The 20,649-nt window shown below is 35.8% G+C and overlaps 1 protein-coding gene across 4 annotated transcripts; it reads right to left on the bottom strand.

Moving 5' to 3' along the window:
- Positions 1–345: 345 nt before the first annotated feature.
- epc2 (enhancer of polycomb homolog 2 (Drosophila)) lies at positions 346–19,677 on the bottom strand. Of its 4 annotated transcripts, XM_041262151.1 has the most exons (15): positions 19,274–19,677; positions 16,221–16,380; positions 15,008–15,153; positions 14,706–14,912; positions 13,986–14,134; positions 13,764–13,896; positions 13,347–13,532; positions 13,072–13,161; positions 12,698–12,846; positions 12,077–12,405; positions 5,115–5,245; positions 2,721–2,877; positions 1,891–2,227; positions 1,423–1,504; positions 346–1,277 (listed from the first exon to the last, which is right to left on the bottom strand). In XM_041262151.1, exons 1-15 carry the CDS (start codon positions 19,424–19,426, stop codon positions 1,266–1,268), a joined length of 2,421 nt encoding a protein of 806 aa, XP_041118085.1. In that variant the 5' UTR covers positions 19,427–19,677; the 3' UTR covers positions 346–1,265. The 4 variants fall into 4 exon arrangements, with proteins under 4 accessions (XP_041118085.1, XP_041118086.1, XP_041118088.1 ...); XM_041262152.1 differs by lacking the exon at positions 1,423–1,504; XM_041262154.1 differs by lacking the exon at positions 346–1,277 and having other exon boundaries at positions 1,314–1,504; positions 1,891–2,194.
- Between the last annotated feature and the right edge of the window lie 972 nt (positions 19,678–20,649).

Genomic DNA, 20,649 nt, shown 5'->3' with positions numbered 1-20,649 from the left:
TAATAAATAACTGGAAGCCATCTTAAATGTTGTTCTTTCAGTTAGAAAAAAATTCAGACATCAAAACCAAAGTTTTGATATGTATATATATATTTTTATTTCCCTGCATTTTTTTTTTTTTTATTTTTCATTTATCCAAGAACAAGTAACAAGGAAAGTTTGTCTGAATTAATGCGTAAACTAATGTTTGGATAACTAACACATGGACATACTACACTGTGTAAAGGTAGGCTAAAAATCTGAAGAGATGTTTTTTGATATGTAGCTTTACCTTCCCCTCTCCCAAGGGATGGTTTGGTGAGTCTCCAATAATTTGTAAGATTATATAAGACACAACAGATAAAATTATCCATACCTGATGATTTATTGACTTTACCCCCAGTATGTTTTAAAATGCAAATATTTCATAAAAAAAGTTGGTTTTGTCTTTTTTTTTTTTTTTTTTTTTTTTTTAAACATTTGTAGAACTGGACTGTCAGATGCATACATTTTTTGTTTCATAAAAAAGGGTTCAATGGATACAACGACATTTATACATTAAAAAAATGTTACTGTAACGCCTACAACTTAAAAAAAATAAAATCGATCAATCCCCATTTCCCCTGCAAAGTAATGGAAAATACTTTTGTCTTAATAATGAAATATGCCTCTAAAGTTGTTACCAAAAGACCATCTATTCAATTTGTGAAACAATTAACCAAGTGAATACTTACATTTCCTTAAAAAAAAAAAAAATACATGAACTTTATATATGCTAACTATGCAAATCTCTATTTTTGTAGACAAAGTCTGATTTATTTGTACAAGATACAAAATGTAAACATGGCAAAATAAATAGTTAAAACAAGTGACATAGGATCCATTTTCATGCTCATGATCCTAAAACAAACTGTTACACGTTTCTTTCCTCTCCATTCGGTTGCATTTCAAGTGCAAAAGCATGATGACAAATATCTAGAATTCAAGTAACAGAAATAACATACTAATGATACAAATATACTATTTTACAAGGTAGTGATCTTCCCAATTTTACAAAATGTACATATATATGACAAATTCTCTAATATTTTGATATGCTGCGATTTATTAGGTCCATGTTTGAGCACCCCTGACATTCTAGGGGATACATATACTTTGCATTTATTCTGGGACATTTAGGCCTGCCACAACTGTTTTTCACAAGTATAAGTCCAGCTGGCTTGGGTTATGTCACTTCCATTGCCACAGTGGTCTCTGAAATCCCATTTAAAGCAAGTCTTTCTGGTTCATGGCTTTCCCTAAAAGAAATGAACACTTTCAATTTATTTAATGACTTTTTAAATATTATTTCATCCCTCCATTCTAAGGTGAACCATGAAATTTAGACACCCTTTGTTAAAATGTTAGCCCTGGTAAATATTAAAGTGTATCTGTATAAATTACCTTTTTCTTGTCCAAAAAGGTAGGGATGTTTTTAACATGCTGGAGCTTTGCAAAAGAAACATCATTCCTATAATCATTGTTTCTGAAGGGATTACACAGTAGGATAATACTAGTTAGCAACTTTACTTAAAGCATACATTATAGCCACAAGAAACTTAAAGTCTTTATTTTTTAAACATTCCTGAATATTTCCATGAGTTTCTGAAAAGGGATGTTATTTTCAAATAAGCATAACTAAAAAACCCAAGACAATAAATCAGCTTTATTTATGAAGCATTTCAAACAGCAACAGGCAGAAAAAAAACAAACAAAAAAAAAAAACCTGTATTCCTAGATTGCCAAATAATGTTTATGCTATTTTATTTACAACATTACATCAATACATCAAGGAAAAAATAATCGTAAAATAAATAAAAATATGCATTGCCACAACCTTACTATTTTTTCTATTTCTATCAGTTTACTCACCTTGCTATGCTGCTGATGGCACTAGTGGGTGTCACCTTTGGCACCCTGTCCAGATTGGTAGCCACAGTGGCAAGCTTTAAGGCAGATGGCGAGGGTGCTGAAGTCCTTGTGCTGTGATGCACATTCACAGGGGAAACAACACTAACATTGTTGAGGTGAACTGCAGTTGCTAGGCAGGAACTGTTCCCCGGCAACGACTGGGGACTACTTGTGCACATTGCTGGGATGAGGTGGTGGTTGGTGGTGGTGTGGTTGACAGTCCTTACAAGCTGTACTGTAGAGATTGCTGGGCTGGGCGTCAAAGCTGTGCTGGCGGAATGAAGAGTTTTAGAGGTACCTGTACAACATTAAATGTTTGAAATAATCAACCATTTTACAGTTGAACATCTAGGCTATTAAATGTTTCCCTTTATTATATGTGGGTATCCACAGAAATCCCATTTCAATGTAACACAAAAAATAGATCACTACTTTGTTTCTTAGCATGTTTTCACTTACTCCATGTAAGTCAGTAAAAATTTATTTTTCTAAGCCATCCATTTCAGCTCACTAACGTGGCTAAAATTATATAAACAATTCAAACCAACTGAAGTTATTATTCTTTACATAACAGCACAGATCTGTAATAAAAAGTGTTCATAGTGATTTTATTTACAGAATACACATTTACTTTCTGACAACTGGTATGAAATATATATTTTTCTAAACTTGATCAGATGATGAGGTAGGGAGGTAAAGACTACATAAATATCACTCTTTTTTTATACTAGACTAGAATGATAAAGTATATGCCAAATTGATCATAAATAAAAAGCAGAATCTGCACTCACCCGAAGACTGGACGACACCATTGATGTTGCTGCTGTGAACGCTGTTGTCCTTGGACACCATGCGTCCTGGACCTGGGGCACTGACTACAGCTGATGCAGCAAAATGGGCACTCGCCGAATCCAGAGTTTTTGACATGCAGTCTGAAGTGCCAGATACCTATAAAATACAAAACAAGCAGTTAAAATACTAGACATGGGTTATACAATGTAATATCATACACTCAAACACGCTTAATCTTAATATGGAAATTATTTTCAGGGAAGAACATTGAAGACTAATTTAAATTCCCTCTGGTATATTATTAATTAAATAATCAACAGTTTATGCTACAAATCCACAGAAAACAGTTGACTTGTCAACAAAACCCCCGTCAGAACAATTTAACAAAAAATCAAATACCATTTTGTTATGCAACAATCAGTTATAACATTACACATTTCAAATATCACACTACGAAAAGGGCTTGGTATTTCAGTTTAGCATTTCATATTGTTAACACTAGCACCACCACGGTAGTCATTGACGGTTTTCACTTTTAAAATTGAAATTACTCTGTATGAACTGGAGATCCGCAGTTGTCTGTTCTTAACTTTTCCTAAATACATATATTAAATACCCTTACGGCGTTTGAAAGTCAGAATCGCAAAAATAAACATAAAAAGTTCCATCTAGAACCACCAAAAGTAGTCATTTTGTCATGTCTTATTACTATTACAAGAATTTTTCGAGAAATCTTGATATTTTTGCGTTTTGATTTGACAGCAACTACAGATATATTTGCATTGGCAGCAGGAATTTGTAATGACTTCACTGAAAACAGAACTGCCTGTTTCAAACTAAACATAAAACATTACATGGACAAGCAGCTGTTTCCAACAAAAGAACGGTGTCGCTGGACACAATGCATGTCAAACAAATCTGTCAAATTTGGGATCAAGTTGGCTGGCAGCGGACCCTACACCTACCTGTGCAAAGATGAAACTCGCCCAGCTGGTCAGAGACTAGGTGACAATGTGGTACTTAGGCTGATGTAACCATGAATAGGAAAAAGCATCAATGTTATCAATGACAGCTTTTTACTTCACTGTAATTAGCAAAACAGCTGAACAAGAAAAAAAAAAAAGCCTGGTTGGAACAGTAAACAAAACGAGAAGATAGTTTCCATCATCTGCACAAAAACTTAGTACTCCCTGAAAGCAGTTGCTATATTTTACAATGTACTGGACATGGCAGCCATCAATTCCTTCGTTTTGTATAATGAACGCACCGGGGAAAATATCACCTTATGATTCTAGCCATGGAGCTTTGGCAGAAACATTTCGATCAGAAAATGGCAAAGCGGCAGGGAAACAGCTTAACCTGGATACAGTGTGAATCAAGCGACACACGCAACAGAAAACAATGCCAGGTAACTAAATGCAATAAAATGTCTCATATCTGTGCCCAGTGTGAAAGAGCGGTAGATGGTAAATGCACACGACAAGTTGATAAGCGTTACATCTGTGTGGACTGTGCTAATATGGGTGCTACTTTGAAATATGTTTCCCTGAATGCACATTCCTGTTACACTACACAATGTGAACCGAGTTATTTTCTTTTTTACAAATTATTTTGATTTTACAATTCTGTACGTAGGTCTACATATAACCAATTTACGACTGGTTACAATATTTTCTTTTTCATTTTTTTACATCATGCATTATATGCACTAATTTCGAAAATAAAGCCTTTTATTTTTTCATTTATATACGGTGTTTCTACTATGCAAATGTTACCTATGATGTTCATAAACAAAACTTTTGAGGAGTCTCATAGTTTGTGTTTCATTTTCATATTGAAGCTGTTTAAAATGTACCTGTCAAAATGACTATTGCTGGCGGTTCTAGTGTTAATGAAAAGTTATACATTAACCCTTGTGTCCTATGTCGGAACAGGTCCAACATTACAATTTTCCCTTTCCAGTCCAATGTTGTAGTAATAACATAAATGACTTGAAATCACATTATTGAGGAGTTTGGTGATGGAGTGATTAGGAGAGGATTTATTAGTATGTACTATAAAGTGCACGTCTATAAAGAGGTGTGCAAAAAATACAGCAAACAAGGGGTGGGGCTTGGCTGGAGATGCCTGACAAGCACCGAATAAATGGACCGCTAAGGGTTAACAATGCAAAAAAAAAAAAAAAGTTTTTCAAATTCATTTCCATAATCAAAAAATAAATTCACTTCCATATCAACATCACCCTTCTAATTTTATTTTTCATATTTCTTCTGGATAGGTTCAGGAACAGCAGAAATTTCATTATAACTCATGGACTCGAAACAGTGAGTTACTTTTACAGATTCAACACACGTTGTTTATGCTTCACAAAACACAACAAATCTAAAAATGACCTGTGAGTTTGGATGTGCTGGGCATGTGGAATGATAGGATTGCTGTTTCTGTTGGAGTTGTGCCAGCTGCTGTTGCTGCATCTGAACCAGCTGCTGTCGATGTGTCTGAAACTGCTCTTCTGTAATGCCACCTGTAACAGCACAGCAAAAGAGTTAGACCACAACTGAAAACCAAAAGTATTTAGTACTGTAAGAAAACATTCTTCCAATCAAGTTACAACCTTACATCCTTTGGGAAATCAGCTTCTTTTTAACATGCCTTAATTTAAAACAGTAACAATAATTCTATTTTAGAACCTTGAAGCATATCCATTAATTTGGAGAAACACTAAAATATTAAACTGACAATGTGAAAATACACAAATCAAAAATACAAAGAGTGAGAAGCTGACTTTAAAATACACCATAAACAGCATGAAGACAGCTATGCATAACTTCAGACAAGGATCCCAGATGGTTCTAAATTAGACATAAGAAGTGGAGGAAGGCAGCAGGGAAACTTTCCAAATCTGTAGATTACAGCCATGATCAGTAAGTTTGGGAAATCTTTCAACGCTTTTCAGGGGGAATTTAACATTGGTTTCCTCTTAAACTTCAACATGGACATTAATATTGAACACAGCCAAAACTACCATTTATGCTCTATGAAAGTACTGGCTCTGGCTTGAACATAAAGTACTGATATTGGCTTGAATATAAAAGCTAATTATCTAGTGCATGTGCATATATATATATACATATATACGCACACACACACGGTACTCAACCCCCTGCAAAGTTTTCACACTTTGTTGGCACGTGAGCAAACCCCACAATGCCTTCAAATTAGACTTTACATGTAGACATCTACACAAACTACTCCACACTGAAAGTAAAAAAAAATGCATATAGAATATAAATAAGTAAGATTTAGAGAAAAACAGATTAAATCTCAGTTGCTTAAGTATTCAACCCCTTTGCTACTGCAGCCCTAAATCAGCTCGTGTTCAAATTATTTGTTTGAAAGGTCACAAAATTAGTGAAATGGTTTCAGCCTGTGTGTACTCAAAGTGGTTTAACTTGTAGAAAATTTCCCGCAGGTATATAAAAGACTTAAGCTGCAACTCACATAACGATTCAACAAAGCAACCATGAAGACCAAGGAGCTTTCGAAACAAGTCAGGGATAAAGTGGTAGAGAAGCACAGAGGACAAAAGTACAAGAAAATTTCAAAAGGCACAGCTTATCCCTCTCAGTAATGAAGTCCATCATTAGGAAGTGGAAGATGCAATCTATCACCCATACACTACACAGATCAGGTCGCCCTCCCAAACTGAGCAGCAGAGCAAGCAGGAAACTAGTTCCGGATGTCACTCTAAAGCCAACAATGACTTTGAGAGACCTGCAAAGTTCTGTCTGAGATGGGAGTCAGTGTTCACATATCAACAATAAGCTGGTTCCTATACAAAGCTGGTCTATATGGACGGGTGGCAAGAAAGAAGCCATTACTCAAAAAGCCTCCTCTTAAAAGCACATATGAAGCTTGCGAAAAAGCATGTAGATGATACTGCAGACATGTGGAAAAGGGTTTTGTGGTGAGAAGAGACAAAAATTGAACTTTTCAGTCTAAATTCCAAGCATTACGTCTGGCGCAAGCCCAATACTGCTTATCACCCAGTCAACACTATCCCAACTGTCAAGCATGGTGGTGGCAGCATTATGTTATGGGGATGCTTCTCTTCAGTAGGGAATGAGAAGCTTGTCAAGATAGAGGGCAGAATGAATGGTGCAAAGTACAGGCGAATCCTTGAGGAAAACCTGTTTGAATCAGCCAAGATTCTGAAACTGGGGAGGAAATTCACATCAGGACAATGACCCGAAACACAAAGCCAAAGCCACACTGGAGTGGCTGAACAAGAAGAGAATTAACGCTCTTGAGTGGAACAGTCAAAGTTCTGACTTGAATCCAATCGAAAATTTATGGCGCGACTTGATTGCAGTCCATTAATGATCCCCAACAAACTTATCAGAACTACAGCAATTTTCCCTTAAAGAATGGGTAAAAATGTTACCATCCTACTGTGCAAAGCTAGTAGAGACCGATCCAAAATGACTAACACCAGTAATTGCTGCAAAATGTGCTTCAACCAAGTACTGACTTAAGGGGCTGAATACTTATGCAACCAGTTTATTTCATTTTGCACATTTTCTTTGCAAGTTTTGCTGACATTTAACCTCCTCCTTATATAACAAATGTTCAGTTTAACCACTACAACTTAATAAAAAATTTTGTTTTTTTGAAACAAATATTTTTGAGAATGCACCATCCCACTTAAATGAACTCGGCAAACCACGACGTACATATATGTACCATATGTATACACATATATAATATATATATATTATATAGATATATATATATATATATATCAGATAATATAATTATAATATATATAGGTCGTTTATAGCATATAATTAGTGATAATATAGAACGTTAAGTGAAATCAGAACCAAGTAGTCCAATGGGTCTATACTCTAGCTATGGTTAATTACTTGCGTCCAGCAAAAAAATTAATCACTATTAATCTTGCAATTCACTTTAGTCTTGGTTCATCTTGGGTTTGAATCGCATATTCCATGGATACACTTACTGCATCCATCTCATTCATTTAATTAATGATGCTACTATTATTATTAAAGTTCTTCTTATTACCTATAAAGTCTTATACAGTCTTGGACCTTCTCATCTTCAGTATCTGCTAAGGCTGCATTAGGTTAGTTCACTAGCCAGGAATTCGAAGATTATTTTAAACCTTCGAAGGTTCGTCAGACGCCATTCACACACTTTTTTCTTCTGTTAACAGAAACCGTTTGACAATGTGAATACTATAAACTGCATATTAAATGTCACTCATGCAAAATTAGATCTTTTGAATTGTGTAATGCATATTACTTTAAAAAGTTATTAAAATCAACTACCAAATCGTTATACATAGCAATTCTATGGCGCCACTGCCATGTATGAAGCAGGGTATATTATGATGCCAAAGCATGGGGTGAGGGGGGTACCTATCGCGGTTGTAGTGCTTCAATAAAATATGTACTGAATACCTTGTGTACAAGGCAGTGTAAGATGTGCTATGGTAGAATGTTTGAGCACAATCCGCCCCTCCCCCTCCAGCTCCAGCTCATGTTAACCAGAGGCAAATTTCTTCATTCGCCAGCAAAGCATTGTATAGTGTCAGTTGTATAAAAGAAATGTCTCGAAACCCCTCTGCTGTTTTTTAGTTAAATGCCCTGACGACCAAAAAAAAATTTGAATGCAAACTGTGCAAGAATTTGCTGATGTACCATGGTCGCATATCCAATCTCTGGGGTCACTTTACAATCGTAAAATTCATATTATTCATAATAATAATAATAATAATAATTTTCAGTAGCAGTAAACTGTGACTGACTGATAAGCTGCTTGGAACAGCGAGTGTTAAGTTTTTTTTGCCCAAGTCTGCTGCAGTTAATGCTGCTGCAATGCAAGCTTACTTGTAGCAGCATCAATTACGTGTAAATAAACAACATGTATTTTTATCGGTATTTAAATTATAAATACATGATTACTGTTCTATATAACGTATTTAACCCTTTGTGGTCCTATATCGGACTAGGTCCGATATTACAATTTTCCCTTTCCGGTCAAACACATCAAGCACAGGTCTCTAGTTGTTTTTTCTCAGGAAAAAGCCGAGAAAACCATCAAAATGGCCGAGGGAGACTGACAGAAGCTCTGTCACCCGCTCAACACAAGGAACAACACAGTGATTCAGGCGAAACCTTTAGTTTTAGAACTTATTATTTCTAATTTATCATTAACTCCCTAATAATGCTATATACTCGTACTGGTAAATTATAGATTCATAAGCGAGTGGACCAATAAATACTTATTTTTACCAACTGTACTGAACGCAAAGCCAAGGTATTTATTGTGCAAGGAATATGTGTCAGTAGTTAAAGAACATAATATGAAATGGCATTTTGAAAATAAACAAGCTTTTGGAAATGCGTACCCAGAGGGCACAATAGTTAGAAGCTCAAAAGTAGAAGTGTTGCTCTCTTTAACAGTTCTACTATTAATATATCAGACACATTTTACATTAAGTTATATAATATTTATTATTGCTTAATGTGCAGAGTAAAATACTAAACCAGTCTGCGTTGTTGCAGATGAAACTACAGATGGGAGAGAAGTATCCTGAACATTGTATTTATTTTGTAATTATGAATTTAATATTTTTGTAATAATGCCCCTCATTTTCGACTAGTCTGTATATTGTAATGCCAGCAAGAAGCTTTTTTCAAAACACCTTTATTTGTTGACTGACCTACAGTACAGTGTTACTACTGGACTGTTTTAATAAATATTTTTCCTGAAAACTACAGTAAAAAAATAAGATTTTGAATGTAAAAATGTTGTTGAAATTACTGTTAATTCTTAAGTGGTAAAAATGGAATTGGGTCATTTTGAAAAACAGAATTTGACATTTCCAAAAAAGGAAAATCAGGAGCCCTGTCTACATACTGTACTAGTGTACATAAACCTTCCAAACATTGCCACAAGTGCTATTTTAGATGCCAAATTAACACAATCAAGTAATATATTAATATAATGTTTGCCTTCCTGTGCAGTTAATTGTATATGGTCAAGTATGACTGAATAAAGTAGACAAATTCACCTATACACACAACTTTACATTAAATTATAAAAAGAGATTTTGGCTCATCTGTTTGAACTGTGTCAAAGGGGTCTTTTACTTTAGTGTAATAGTTCCAACATAAAAATAAAAACTGTACAAAACAAACATCAATTTGCCCCAAAAGCTTAAAGAAGATTTTCATGTGAAAAAAGCCTTCTACCTATGGGAAGATTAGAGAATGGGGTCAATGAGTCTGTGGTAATTGCAACTTTTTCTCCCTTTCAAAGTTTGTATGAACAGCTGCAGCACAATTTTCTGTAAGCTATTCCGGCCTCGTTGTTATTGTTTTTTGGATCGGCACAGTAGTGGGATAATCTTACATCGATTTCAAAACTGCTGCTTTCACGATTCACACGGACTGTCCTCATAGGGGATAACATTGTTACAGATGTTATGCTTTTTATTGCCATCAGTAGCTTCATCCAAAACAATTATGAAATGTTTTCATTTCAAACTATGAAGCACTGAACTTGTGTTTTTTTGTTACGGCAATTTTGTTTGGCATAATTATTATATACCATGTTTTTTTTGAACGGTTCCTCAAAATATTTCCAAATGTGTCTTCCTTTGAAAAGTGATGCAATTTTAAATATTGATCAAACAGAGAAAAAAACACTTGTCTTTAACGTTCTTCAACCCCCCCTTGGAATTGACATCATACCAGGTACATACACACAGTGCACCAATGAAGCGCCAGATCGACCTAAATCTTTCTGTTGCACCAATTAGAAAAGCTACTCTGAGGCAATTGCCAAACCCCTTCCTTATCATAATATCCGCCATAACTGTGGCACAAGAGCAGTCTCATACGCAACGGTCCACTGATGATAAATTACTAAAATTAATACAGAAAAATATTTGCGTTTGGTGACGTTTGTCATGTGACTGGTTATACATCTAGCATATTATTAAATGTTTAACCACTGTTAAAACGTTTATATGTTTAAAAGTTTAAAATTCCCGTCCCTAACTGATAGTTCAGTGTATATGAAGATGAAACTTGTGTCTACTGTGAAGCAGAGTTCCAGTTGCTAAACATGCCTTCAGTTCTCAAAACAAACTGGTCTAGCAGTTTTGCTACCTGCAACAACAAAATCAATAATAAAAAGACAACTGTCAATTTCGTCGAGTACTCTTAGAAATTCAAGAACACTGCAAACCCTTGATTCAATCTATTACGACAGTATAACCAATTCTGAATAAAAAAAAGACATACATATGTCTATTTTATACTTCAATTCGGCCTTCAATTCAAATACCTTAATGTTTCTTTATTGATAGCAGCGTTTATTCGAGGGAGGCCACTATTATAAAGCTAATATATGACTGCGGCGTCAATACGAGGGCGAAGCAATCAGAAACAAGATTTTATGGGTAAAGGCGACAGGACAAGCGATACTGTGCAACAACTTTTGATAATTATCTTTCACACCACAGGCAACATGACACGTGACACTGGAGCTACGTGGAATAAATAGAATTGAATCCTATTTTTAGCTATTTGTCACAGGACAACTAAGGAATTGACCATTCAGAGAACAGCTTAAATACACATGGTCCAGCAGGGTGAAGCAGTTTCCAAAATGACGGAGGAACCAATAATACTTGCCATGGAAATGTAAAGAGCTTTATGACAAAGGTCATCGCAATTGTAAGGACACAGATTTGAAAGACAATACATTGTCCATTTCGAAGGAAGTTGTGTGTGTACGATTTATTGCCATACATGTTGAAATACCGTCAGAGAAGGCACTCAATTTCCACATCATGTTGTTGAATATGTACCAGTCGATCATTGTTTGTCAATAGCAACTCTGAATAGTTGTATAGATCTGGCAGTTTTCAAATCTGTCGCATCGACTCTGTGTCGCTTCTGGTGTGTATGGTCATGTCACTGTGAAAGTATCTTGCTGCCAGATAAAAACTCCCATTGTGTCCGGTGTGGCAGTCTTAAAAGGATACTTTGACAATATACAGTTTACTGAATTTAATCTGAAATGCAATAGTGAGTGATAAACTGATTCCATTTGGAGCAAATGCGGGAAGTTTTCTAAATAATTCATTCATTCATATAAAGACAGACCAATAAATATGAATACATAAATAGGTAAACAAAGGTTTTTAGACTTGGCTGTTTTGTCCTGCATTTGTAGCACCAGAACCACCAGACTATTTGCTCCTTTCTGAAAGCCAGCCAAAAGTTTAGGATATAAAATGGTTTACTTTGATACTTACCTGAAATCCCATTCCTGTTAGAGTTCAACAGTGCAACAGAGGCTCCAGTTACCCGTCTGTTATTCATAGTCTGTCCCAATTTCCTAGTAGTACTACCATCTTCACTCTCCCGATTTTGTATAGACTGTGGCCGAAAACACCGCAACCGACACATTTTAATATTGCTTAAAACTTCCTTAAGGGACATTCCATTCCCAGAATGTATTTTGGAAGCATTGGTCCATGTAGAACAGTCTGAGGTTGAACTACTGGGAATGGAGTTAAACACTTCAGGGTCCAACTGCTTTAAAATGTTGTCTTGATTAGACGATGCTCGGTCCAAAATAACCCTGCAAGGTAAGAACAGCCTCATTTAACTTACATGTATACACCCAAAATGAGCTAAACCTGAATACTGTCATTTACGTCATTAAAATAGTGCCTTACTGGAGTTTTGCATTTACTTAGTGAGAAATAAACACACAAGAACAGATAGTTTTATAACCTTGATAAAATAAAAATAACAGCAATTCTAAAACAACTAGAAAACTTGTTCCAGAGATATGAAGAAGTCAGTGAAGGCAAAATAGATGGTACGCTTTAAACATTACTGATCAGAAAATCACAACTAGATTTCCATACCTGCCTCCCCGCCCAACCCGCCGCCTCACAAACCCTATACATCTCCTGGGTACAGAGAGGGCTGTGAGGCAGTGCCTGTATTTTAACTCTTCTAACCCTGCAAGTTCAGGGTACTCCCAGGGGAAACTGTTAGCTTGGTCCAAACGAGGCTGCAAATGTAGGGCAACAAATTATTTATGAGAGATCAAGAAAAATCGACATGAAGGAATTTACAGCAAATAGCAAAACAATTCTGTATTTTACAACTAATTTTACAACAAAACCCTGGATAAATAACTCAAATACATGCAAATATTTAGCTGGTCAACTTTTAATTAGGTTCCCATACTTAATTCTATCCAACATCAGTTCTACTGATGATGATTTCTACTTACTGCATGGTACTGGCACACAGCTTTCCTTCTGAAAGCAAAAGAACCATCTGGGTCATTTTCTTCATCTGGCTCTGATGTAGGGGATAAAGCCTGAGTGAAAAAAAAAAAAAAACAGCATAAAAAACTGAAGTTTCGTTAATCTTGCTGGACATTAGTTTAGACAGACAATAGGGTTATACTCATTTGGATCATTTGAATTAAATGTTTATCTGCTATTACCAGTCAGTAAAGCCCAGAACGGATCCCCCCCAGCCCCCCCTCCAAAGATATCCTACCTGTAGGTACTCCTCATCATCTGAGCTGTGGAAGTCATATTGTTTTAAGTCACTCTTATTAATGGCAGGTAGTGGCTCAGTATGAGGCTGCTGGTATGAAATGTCCAGTTTAGTTTTCTTCAGGTATTTCTTCTTTGGTCGGACAAAATCACGACCGTCCTCCTTGACTGAGATGTGGTGGGGATGCTGTTACATTAGGAATTTAACAAAATTACAGGCATTTGGTTAGTAAGTTTCTGCTATAAAATGTGTCAAGATCGCTAAAAAAAACTGGCCTATCCACAGATAACAGTAACAGCTGTAGTTAAACAAAACTTCTGATATTGCGCTTTTTTTTTTTTTAATGCCAGTATAAAATGCCACTTTGATCTAGAAACAGAAATAAACAAAAAACATTGCATGACAATTTTTTTTTACCTTAATTTTAAATTCTGGAACTTTGTGATGGTTCCCATTATGAAGAGATATAGGAGTGCTGTAGACAGATTTCTCTGGTCGAGGAATCTTCACTTCACTCAGAATTTCACCACCAAAGTCACCCAACTGATACCTACACAATAATTAAAAATTCTAATTGAGTTTTCTTCATGGCTTTTTTGCAATTATCAAATATTAAAACTTAGTGTTTAAGTCCATTACCTTTTCTCCACAACCTCCAATGTAAGATGAAGCAATTCTCGTTTAGATTTTTCTCGTCTTTTTATCATTTCTAGAATGGTTACTGTCCTACTGAACTCTCGTCTTAATTTTAACATCTTCTCATAAGAAGCTTCATCATTTTTCCGATTCTGGAAGAGAAAACAGAAAAAATACACATACATTTATATATATAAATATATACACACACACACAGTTACATACATACAACATAACACTCTGGAAAAAAATATATATATTTTAAACAGCGCGTGTAAAATAAACAGTGTGTGAAAATAAATTGGACCCGACGCGCCTGACAAGCGCTGAATAAATGGACCACTAAGGGTTAAAAGGAACTTAATTTGGACAGAAGATAACGTCAAGGCCACAAACACATTTTGCATGCAGTATAATCTTTCCAATTTCAAGTTAGTATACGAAGCTCTGACTGTAAATATTAACCGAGATGGTGACGTGGCATCAAAATTGCCTTTTTAAAAAGACTGTTTTACTTTCTCTAGCTTTTAACAAAGCCAAACAACAAGTATATTGAAAATGTTTAATTATTTCTTTGCAGCACCATGTTTGGATTTGGTTTTAACTGTACCAGGGATCATTCAAATAAGACATCTTCCCTAAACCAGAAGGATGTAACAATACAAAAATAATTGGATTGATTATGCAAATATTTGAACAGCAGGATAAATAGAGGATCCTTACTTTTCTTGTCTGCATCTTCTCTGTTCTCCTTCGAAAGGCCACATAAGGGTCACTGTTAGTCGATCCATCTCTCTTCTCCTGTTTAATTTGGGGAATGAGAGAGGGCCCTCTGCAGTTCTTTCTTTTTCTCACCCAATAGTCATATACAGACTTTAGAAGATAATCATCCTCATTTAGCAGCAGTTTTGCTTCTTGAATAGTTACAAGCTAGGAAATAATTACATAAATGAGGAAATATCATAATAGGTTCAATTAAATATATAGCAGTTATATTTAATAGTACACATTTCAGGTTATAATACCTGGTTTGCACTGGCTTTCTCCAGCCTGTCTATCATTGTTTCAAACTGAACTGGTTTAATTTCCATCTTCCTGTTTAGCCTGTTGAGTAATGTCTCATCTTCAGAGTCCATGTCATAATCTGGTTGCTCATTATCGAGACTGAATGCTGCAAGAAAAATGTAAAAAATAAATGCATCTTTGTATTACCACATAACCTTAAAAGGAGAAAAAATGAAATGCCGATATCCAGCAATGCATGGTTTCTCAATGTTCAAGTCAATAATAGTGCAATTATTACGTTGTTAAACATCTAACCACAGGAACACATACAAAACACAGGGATAGAAATAAGACGTCCTTTGCATAGCAATTTGATCCATTCCTGGTTTTACTACAAGTAATAAGACACACCCTATACACTGTGGAAGCTTGTTGTAAAACCTAGAATGGGTGAAACTGCTATGCAAAGGGAGTTATTTCATCCCTGTGTTTGTATGTTCATTTCAATCCCGGAAACACTTAATTGATCAACAGAAATTAAAGGCAACAGAATTCATGCTAAACACAGATTTTATCTACTAAAAGTATTACTAGTAAAAAATAAATTAATTAAAAAACATAATTAAGTGTTAACCTTAATAGACCAATAATTTGACTCGTCAGTCAAAAGCCTACATGGAATACAACACTCCAAAGAAAGTTTATAAGTTTAAAAGAGCAATATCTATCCATACAAATTACTTAGTGAAACACAGGTAAAATGAGTATTTTCTTCCTTTATCGATTACCAGCAATAGCCATAAAAAAGGTAGAATTAGAATTTTTTTGTTTTTTAAATTTAGTAGTCGCCAATTGATTTTACACTGTTTTTTCTCTCAATTTGAAATGTCCAATTGTATTTTTAGGCTCAGCTCTCCACTACCACCCCTGAGCTGACTCTGGAGTGGGAAGGACTAACACACAATGTCCTCCGAAGTATGCGACGTCTGCGGACCACTTTTCACTCTGCAAGCTCGCCATGTAGCCAACCCAGAACTACAGAGTCGGAGGACAACGCAGCTCTGGGCAGCTTACAGGCAAGCAAGCCCACAGGAGCCCGACCAGTCTACAGGGGTCGCTGGTGCGTCGTGAGCCCAGGACACCCTGGCCGACGTAATATGAGAAAGGTAAAGTTCAAATGGGATTGTCTGCAAAACCAAGAATGAAAAAGAAATTCAATCAAAGGAGACTTACGCTGAATATGAATGTACTGTTTAGGGACTTTAAACTCTCCTTTATAGAGGCGATCATAGTAAGTGATGTTACTCTCTGCCTCTGGAACTGGGATAACCATGCTTTCTTTCTTCTCCCTGAAAACCTGCTGTGCTGAAATGGCTCGTTGTAAATGGTGTTCCTGAGAAATGCAAGAATCAAATTTTAATTTCAGGGGAAGGAAAACATAAGTATTATGTCTTTGAATATGACAAAGAAATGTAAAATTGCCCATACATATACCTGTCTCAGTAGTATTAATTAATTCTCAATAAAAATACTGTTACATGGAATGTAGAAATAACAGACAGGGCTAAGAAATTGATTTATTTTAAATGTATTTCATTCTTGATATTTGGGACACACCGGGTTTGGAAACTTTTCTGTAGTAATAACTGAATTTAAGAACTATAAGTTGCACTAAACACAACAAACAATGCATCACTGATGAAATCATTCAAATTTAGACACCCCCACACACACTGTTGCCGTGCGCAAACCAAAATACTTTGCATATTTCAAAAGCATCCTAAATATCTACAATTTCTAAATTAACCTTTAGTTTTACATTATCTTCAATGCCAATTATCTGTCAGATTTCTATGAATATTTAGATTAATTCAGGCACAATAAGGACAACTAGTCTATCTGAATTAATCCCTGGTTAATGATACAATGAATCTGGGAAACAAAAAGTATAACAGCTCTTGATAAATCATAAAGTAAATGTCACCATAAATTGTGTCAGGAAAACAGAAGAAACCCCTTTCATTTCATGGATAATTGTCAGAAATGTCTCTCTCTCCGCCACCACAACAATGACTTACACCACGGTTTATCTCCTTAAGGAATTACTGCATTTTGCCCATTGGTTGTAATAATACCAAGCTTTATGCCCAATTATCTTGTTGCATTTTGCAGCTTTAAGTTAATTTGCAGTGAACAAATGTTGAACACAAATGAACTGTTATGCAGCAACAGATACAAATTTCTATCTAGTTTCAGAACTGGATAAGTGGTTCTCCAGATATAAGCAAAAATGTAAGTACTACATAGGATAGATGTACAGACCCCAGTATATCCCCGGGATCTGATACTGTCAATAACTTGTTAAATAATGTGGATACCTTGTTTCATAAAAAATTTGATTAGTGGTTCTTAAAATATAATTATGTACATCCACCTCCACTATATGCCTTTCGCTGGGATTTCATTTCCAGCAGGGAATAGCTCACACGGGAACGACTAGACATTTTTAGATACTTGTAATATCACAGCTCTGGATGCCAGTACCACCTCTTTATACTTGTGAAAGCCATTCAAACATTCCAAATTTCATGCTAAATATTTTCCCAGTTTAGCCTTCTGTAATCTGTACCTGTCAGAAACATTGTGTATTGATGAATCGTGATACTTTCTTTGCACAATATATCGTATCGTAATAGAGGTATGTAGTGTTTGTATCATGATATAAGACCAAAAGCATATTGTAGTTCATAAAGTGGTTCTTGAATGTAGTGTGTTTTATAGTTGGTATAACTGCACTCTCCCTAACTCATCTGTTTGTTGTCTTTAAACAAAATAGTCATTCAATAAAATAAATCCTAATTTCATCTAATTATATATCATATAGCCAAATAAACCTAAATCTAAATTATAATACGTTTAATTTGTTTCTATCTATAACTATCCCGTAACTATTGTAATAGACAGCTCCATCAACAAATAGGTACAAATTAAAGTTTTGCAATTCAGTAAACAAGAATGCCATAATATAAATCTGATGAAAAACACAGTAGTGACTTCCAATCATTTCAAAGATTTGAGAGCACTTTAGTACGTAGAATATAACAGGTAGACTAATTTTGCCAAGATGTTTAGAGAAATTACTTTAATAAAAAACAAATGTGTTTTAAAATACGGTCTAACACAATCGCTTACACTTTAGCATGTCAGATTTTCCCACCTTAACATTTTCTCCATAGTCCAATCTCAGTGATGATGGGCGTTTCCTTCTATATAAAACGCCTATCAGTTATGTTTCTGCGTGTTGCAAAAAAAAAATATATATATATATTGTCCAATCCGTGCAAAGCTGGGCGTGATTTCAGGTGAAAGAGGCATTTCATTGATAATTTCTTGCTTGCACAACATGCTTACAGCTAGACACAAATGTTTGTTTAACATGACCACTCAACAGCATGGAAATATTATATTATAATATTGTCTAGTATTTTAAAGTTCATAGACTATATCTTAAAATGCTAAAGTATCGAACAACCTCCATATTAGCAACCTGGACTAACCAGTACCGCACACATTTACAACAATCACATTTCGCAACTGGCGTTGTTTTACATAAACTTTACTTTCATGTCAAACATGCCAACATCAAGACACCCGTCGGTTTTCAACGGCGTCTTGCTAACAGGCATTATAAAAATGCAGGTGAAATCTGCTAGCCATGTCATTGCCGACAGAGGAAATAAAGGTTGACATTTTTATTATTACATTATTTGCTGTTATATTTTATTTGTTATACAGTTTAGAAACAGTAGATCAATATATTTCTAAAATAACTGCACTTGAGAAATGCCGGGAATTTCAGACCAAACCATGTTTTAAAATCAACGTACGTACGTCTTCTAACGCGACTTAAGATCACATTGATTTTGAGCAACTTCCTTGCGCAAATTACGTTACGTAAGGACAAAGGCAAGGGAAACAAGCTAGGCCTAACAAGCGCTTCACAAAACAACTACTCAACCATGCACAGATGCAGATACGCAAAGCTCGTAAGTCACACACATTTAAAAAAACAGCTTACTCCAAAATATTTGCGTATGGGTATGGTGTAAAAATGGCGGCAAAGCGACTCGTTTCCTACGAAATTTACGTACTTCTTAATCAACCTGTGCTTAGTTCAACCGGAGCCTACGTCCAAAAGTTTACGTAAGGCGGTCCAGAATACCAACACCCCACTGTACTCCCTCAATAATAATACCAAAATATAATAAATATGTGTATGATCATACCGATTCCTCCTCTTTTTCCATCCCCGTCGGCATCTGCGGCACTGCCCGGTTGATAGAGACGCAGTCAGTGAGGTCCGGGAGGTCTTTGCTGCGGTAGATAGGGAGAGGTTTGGCGGCGTCTAGCGCCCGCGCTCGGAACGAGAGTTTACTCATTGTTGTCTCCGATCACAATAACATAAAATACGAAGGAAACATGCATCCGCCGAAATTCACTCAAAAACTCGGTTGAAAACCAATAGGGACCCGGTTCTTTCCACCACTGAGGGACTCATGAGCCCTCTTTGGCTCGGAATCCTGTATGGGAAGCCGTTTTCAGATGAGTTTTATTGAATTTAAAGCCTTTTTTTGCTCGGTCGATCCGCTCCCTGCGCCATCGCAAACATGGCGGACATTACCACACAGCGGCAAAGCGATCCCGACAGCCAGCGCGAGACACCCGGAGAACATGGGCCGTGGCTGTGCGCGCGCAGCTCATACATAGCACATGCAGCACAAAACCCCACAAACGATTATACGCAACACGCAGAGCAGCAGCGTTCATGCTTCAGCTCAGTACCGGAGTGTACCAGCAACATGCAACACGAAACAGAGCCTGTAAAGGCTTTTCATTGACATACTGCACAAATGAGTAGAATTTGGAGCTGGTGTGCAGTGGTATCACAGTTGATACATGAACTTTCGCCATACAAAAAAGACACAAAATACAGAATGATCTGTTATCACTAACTGAACTAATGAAAAAGTCTAATTGATAGCGTTAAGTTTGCTATTGGCTACTTTGTGGTACTGTACTACTGTGGGATAGATACATTGCCACAGAACAATGACAATTGGGTGATGGAGACTGCAAAATATTTGATATATTGTTTTCTATACACATACAGCGTTTCTTACAGTACTGAATCCTGGTTCTCCTTGGATATAACTATTCTCGTTCTCGCCCACTCATATTTATTTTTTTATAATTGTGTAAGTTTGTTCTGTTTAGTACAGTATATGCTATTGATATATTGTGCAATACTATATATATATATATATATATATAGAGAGAGAGAGAGAGAGAGAGAGAGAGAGAGAAATAAAAAATAAGGTAATAATTGTTTCAAGAAACCAACTTCAGTTTTTTTTAAATTAAATTGCAGGCAAACAATCAATAGTAAGATTATACTTGCAAAACAAATACTGTCTGCATACACCACTTTCCCCACAGCTCCAATAACAAAAGGTGAACACCACAGGAACGCAGGGGCCATTATTCCCTTGTGATGATCTCCAGTGTGCCGGTGTAAATTTATGTCTGCTTTCATAATTTAAATGGTTTTTTTTTAAATCCATCAAACATATCAGATATCTAGTACACATTTAAATATAAATTT

Source organism: Polyodon spathula, chromosome 10 (assembly GCF_017654505.1).
Source record: "Polyodon spathula isolate WHYD16114869_AA chromosome 10, ASM1765450v1, whole genome shotgun sequence".
Lineage (NCBI taxonomy): Eukaryota > Metazoa > Chordata > Actinopteri > Acipenseriformes > Polyodontidae > Polyodon > Polyodon spathula.
This window is presented reverse-complemented; position numbering and strand designations above follow the sequence as displayed.